This window comes from Ranitomeya imitator, chromosome 3, assembly GCF_032444005.1.
Source record: "Ranitomeya imitator isolate aRanImi1 chromosome 3, aRanImi1.pri, whole genome shotgun sequence".
NCBI classification, from domain to species: Eukaryota; Metazoa; Chordata; class Amphibia; order Anura; family Dendrobatidae; genus Ranitomeya; species Ranitomeya imitator.
Genome location: NC_091284.1, coordinates 321,596,205 through 321,601,765, shown reverse-complemented (window position 1 = coordinate 321,601,765; position 5,561 = coordinate 321,596,205). Strand labels below are relative to the sequence as shown.

At 40.8% G+C, this 5,561-nt stretch overlaps 1 protein-coding gene across 1 annotated transcript; it reads right to left on the bottom strand.

Annotated features, from left to right (window-relative positions):
- Positions 1-661: 661 nt before the first annotated feature.
- LOC138672066 (uncharacterized) lies at positions 662-5,192 on the bottom strand. The gene is made up of 2 exons (XM_069760132.1): positions 4,181-5,192; positions 662-1,981 (listed from the first exon to the last, which is right to left on the bottom strand). Exons 1-2 carry the CDS (start codon positions 5,156-5,158, stop codon positions 1,922-1,924), a joined length of 1,038 nt encoding a protein of 345 aa, XP_069616233.1. The 5' UTR covers positions 5,159-5,192; the 3' UTR covers positions 662-1,921.
- Positions 5,193-5,561: the final 369 nt, after the last annotated feature.

Here is a 5,561-nt window from a genome sequence, read left to right as displayed (position 1 = left end):
ACTTTACCTTAATCTTATAACTGATGGTTCTATATATGTACCATGAGGGGCCACTAGTGTGTATAGGGGGATCAGTTTGTACCACAGTAAATCATATATACGTAAATCAACTGAAGTTTTTGAACAGTAACCATTAGCCAAAAATCCTAATCCAAATAAACTTCCCCCATGTAGCACCTAAGTGATGCATAAGCCCAATTATGTAAGAATAGGCAACTATGGCTAACCCTCCAACACATATCAAATGGCAACAAAGCCTAAAGCAAAAATAGACATGTCTATCACAGCGTGACTACATGCCCTAATATCTATAACATCCGGAAGGTAAAATACAAATAGTATGCATAATCATGGACAAGGACCATCAGTGACCCTGCTCACAAATCATAATTACCTCCGCACATGTGTCACAGAAAGCCGGTAACCCCTACGCGCGTTTCGATATAGATCTTCGTCTGGGGGCGTGTATAAAAAGAGGAAATGAGGGTCTATTTAAATGAGACCTCAACCAATCACAATAGTGTCCATGAGCATGCGTATTGAGGTACTGGCACCGTCATTGCATCATGCGCCGATGCCCAATGACGTAGACATCACGTATCCACGTTGCCAAGCAACCAACCTGACCCACATGACCGCCGCACTCAACGCCGGCCGCCGCCGGCCCATGTGCCATGACGCAAATAACAAGCGCCTACGTTACTAAGCAGTGGATGCCGCCGACTGAACCACCATGTGACCATGCTCTACGTGGGGTACTGCAGCTATATTGTGCGCCAAAAATCATTGGTGACGTAGATAATAAGCGCCTATGTTGCTAAGTAACCGGATGGCCGCCAACTAACTAACCAAGTCACCGTAATCTGCGTAAGCGCTGAGGCAAACTGCGCTCATGGTAATTCAATGTAGATGGATATATGCACATGCGCACCAAGTGCTACTGCGTGACCAACAACTAAAGTATGTCCATCACAAATCCAGATCGATATGTGAATGGATTACACCAAGGATAAACACGATTATTCTCAAAATGTGATAATAGCTTAACTACCCATTTGAAACATAAATACTATGGTATACGACCTCCCCTAAATTAAAGACGTCTGTATTTGAATCAAGTTGTCATATATGTCTGTTTATGTACTTACATATTTTAAACCCCAGCGCCAAATGCACTGAGTGTGCGTATTAAACCATACTGAGATGAGTATAAGTCAGGGAAAACGGGCTTATTGGCGCATGTAAATACGGGAGCCCATGTAAAAGGGTCCACGCGCCCCCGGATCGACCACTCCAGCCTACCAGCCATAAGGGGTGGGGAGCCGGAGTGATACCAAGACCAGGGGCGAGAAAACCCAACATGTGGCGCACGCTGCCATGCGCACACCAGTTTCCCTGAAAGAGATAATAAGTGATGTGTACGGTTGTGAAACACATAGTGCACACTAAAACTAGTGGTACTAACCATAAAGTGCTAATGCTGATATGTATATAAGTGTCTCCAATCAGGACTATAAAACCATAAAGTCCAGGTAAGTACTATAAAAAACATACTACCATCCTTACAACCAAGGGACTAACATACAAAAAAAGTGCTATGTGCAAAAAGACATCAGACATCATAGACAACATAGACGATTTTCACGTGTCTTGTACCGTACTTTCAAAGGCGAGAATTTGTCATTATACTATGCAATTGTCGAAAAAGTCCTTTTTCTCTAAAGTTCAAAGTGCAAGGTCCTCCTTGACAAGCAGGGCAGATATAAATCAAATGTCCATTTATTTCAAGACGAGATACTCTAAAGTTCAAAACGAGATCCTCCTTGGCCGGCAGATCAGATACAGGTCAAATATTCATTCCTTTCGGTACAATGCCAGTTTAGATTCATGGACCAGATGCAAGATAGATGTCCATCCTTGCTCATGATTCAACCACCTTGATGGTATGGGGTTGAGGCTCAGTAGATGTTGAAACTATAAACTAATAATGTGAAAGACAATAAGGGTTAAAATCAACACTAAACAACAAACCCACAAATACCCATAAAAACTGTATCAGACAAGTTGAGGAACGAAAAGAGAAAATCAATTACAAGAAAGCTCCAAACCCTAAGGTTTCATTGAGACCTTGCGGAGCCATAGTGCCCAATCGGTATATCCACCGACTTTCAACTTGGGCTAGAATTCTCCCAATATCCCCACCTCTTATCCCCAAGTTGACAGCGTCTATGCCTCTCACCACTAAACCCGCGGCACTGCATGCATGATATTTTTTAAAATGCCTAGGCAGAGTTTTTAGGCTTGTTTCATCGCTTACTGCCTTAGCCCTTTCAATGTCCCTGCAGTGTTCTCTTATGCGAATTTTCAACTCACGGGTGGTGAGACCAACATATATTCTACCACAAGGGCAAGTGGCGTGATAAATGACTCCTCGGGTCGAGCAAGTGATATACTTCCTTATTTCATAATTTTTAGTCCCATCAAAATTAGTAAAGCTCTTAGTTTTGACAGTGTTTAAGCAAGCCTTGCATAGACCACATGGATAAAAACCCGCATTGGTCACTTTTTTAGATTTATTTAGTCCTGCTGGATCATAAAAACTATGGACCAAAGTGTCTGAGAGATTTTTTGATCTTCTAGCTGTTATCTGTGGCTTTTTTGGTAGAACTTTTTTTAGAATCGGATCAGTGAACAATACATCCCAATGTTTATTTATAATTTCCCGAAACTGGTGCCACTTATTATGGAATGTGGTGATCAATCTGACCTGGTCAGAATCGACTTTTTGGGTGGTATGTCCACTGTTTCCGTATAGCAAATCTGCCCTGGAACTCTTATTAGCCCTTACAAAGCCCCTTCTACTTGTTCTCCTACTATATGCTCTTTCCTGAAAGCGATCAGCAAGATCTCGTGACTGCTCAATGAAGTCATCCGAGTTGGTGCAAATTCTTTTAGCTCTCAAGAATTGTCCCACTGGAATCCCTCGGATTGTAGCCTGAGGGTGGGACGATGTTGCATGTAGGAATGCATTAGTTGCTGTGGGCTTTCTATAAAGATTTGTGTAAAGATTACCGTTTATATCAGTGCTAACACAAAGATCCAAGAATTCCACCTTGCGGCCAAACTTGAAAGTAAGTTTAACATTTACTTTGTTGTCATTTAGAAGATTCATAAATGCAGTTAAGTCTCCCACCGTACCTTCCCATATGAACCATATGTCATCAATATACCTCATCCAGCCAGAAACCTGGCTGGAATGAGGTACAGGTTCACTAACAAAAACCTCCCGTTCCCAGGCTCCGAGGAATAAATTAGCGTACGAGGGGGCGCAACTGGCCCCCATTGCCGTACCCTGTAGTTGCAAGTACGTGCTGTTTTTGAAGATAAAGATGTTATGTGTTAACGCGTATTCTAACAATTGCATAAGCAATTGGACGATATCTTTGTCCATATTGCTAGAATCCAAAAACCAACGTACAGCCTGGAGACCATCCTTATGACGTATGGAGGTGTACAGTGCCTCTACATCTGCGGTTACCATGACCGCGTTGTCATTTAACTGAATGCCCTCAATTCTACGAAGCGCTGAGTTGGTGTCCTGTATATATGACGGTAATTCGCTCACCAAAGGTTTTAAATAATGGTCGATGATTTTAGTGACCACCTCACATAAACCCCCATTACCAGATATTATTGGTCTCCCAGGTGGATCTATGGGATCTTTGTGAATTTTGGGGATTAAGTATAAAGTCGGGAGCCGTGGGTGCATATCTTTAATGATTTCCAGGAATTTCTGCGGGATAATGCCAATAGCAAAAGCATCCTCCAATATTTGAATTAGTTCTTGCTGAAAGGACTGCATGGGACTACTTGTCAGTTTACGGTAGCATTCCTTATCATTTAATAGTTTTAGGGCCTGCCTCTCGTACATAGCATTTGGCCAGATTACTATGTTACCGCCCTTGTCCGAGGGTTTGAACACCACATCGGCAAGATTGGCCAATGAATCAATTGCCTCTCTCTCGGCCCTGCTGCAGTTAGAGTCTCCATAGCCATGTTGGCACAAGTTCTCAATCTCAGTGGTTACCAATCTGGTGAAGACATCTACCGCCGGACAGAGACCGAGAGAGGGAAACCTCTTAGATTTACCTAAAAGAGATATAGGAAATTTATGGCTTACCGATGTGGTGCTATTTTCCTCGGCAAGGGCTTCCAAATTGGCCAATGCTTCTTTTTCTTGAGTACTCGGAAACATATCATCTAGCTCTGATTTGTAATGCATCCTTTTTAAAATTATTCTCCGGGAGAAAAGATGAAGGTCTTTAACCGCTACGAACGGATCTAGATGTTTAGAAGGGGAAAATGTTAAACCTTTGGCCAGAACCTGGTGTTGAACATCGGTAAGAGAATGATTAGACAAATTGATTACCTTGAAATTGTCCTCTCTATTTTTAGATGTACGTGTAAATATATCTGCCTGTCTTTTTTGGTCATTTCTCCGGGATCCAAATCTGGTGATCATATTTGGCTCCCGGTTGAGGCTAGATGTACTTGTTTCCGATGTAGATGATAATGAACTAAACGAAGGTTGTCTTTGTCTATTCGTTTCTGTATAATTCCTTTTCCATTGCCATCTAAAGACTCTATTTTCCTCATAGTCTTTTACATCTCTGTGATATTTTTTCACTTTTCTTTGACAAATTTCATTTTCCCACTTCTCCATATCATTATTAAAATCACCAGACCATGCCTCCAATGATTCTTTTTTGATCTCTTTTCTCATAGTGTCCTCCAGTTTATCCAATTCATTCTCAATTTCAGAAATAGCCTGTGTATTACTATCGATAATGATCCTAAGAAATTCAAGAGAGCATGCTGAAGCGGCACTGCTCCATCGTTTAATCAGTTTTTCATCCTTTAACTCAAAAGTCGGAAATAGCTGCACTCTCAGACCCCTGGGTACAATTTCATGTTCCACATAATTTTCCAACGCTGTTTTTGTCCACCACAATCTAGTTTTTTTATACATTACATTCTTGTACTGTCTAAACATTTCTTTATCTGATACAGATGTAACAGTATTGGATCCGGAGGCACCCCCGTTGAACATATTAGTTGCTTTCTTACGCCAAACGGATTCCCTGGCTTTGTAATCCATTGTAATAATAGGGACTCTCTGTTTAAAAACAGAATTTAAACATTTATACATTTTAGTCCAAAAAATCAAGAACACATTCCTATGTACAGATATACAACAAAAGACCTATAGACTATAAAAATCAGGTCCCAGAATGCTAAAGTTCACAAAATAGAAATTTATTATTGACACACAGAATAAAATATTACTTTCATCATTTATATAGACGTGCCTCCCATCCAATAAACGGCTTTACATGACATGCGGATATATCACAATAAAAGGTATAATAGTTTTACAAGGTAACACTTATCATGATTACTTTACCTTAATCTTATAACTGATGGTTCTATATATGTACCATGAGGGGCCACTAGTGTGTATAGGGGGATCAGTTTGTACCACAGTAAATCATATATACGTA

What these genes read in the sequence shown, in the direction of transcription:
- LOC138672066 (XM_069760132.1), bottom strand. Translation starts at nt 5,158, where the DNA reads ATGGATTACAAAGCCAGGGAATCCGTTTGGCGTAAGAAAGCAACTAAT. An exon ending in AGGAAAATAGCACCACATCG is followed by an intron (nt 1,982 to 4,180) that starts GTAAGCCATAAA and finishes TCACATTATTAG; the next exon opens with TTTATAGTTTCAACATCTAC.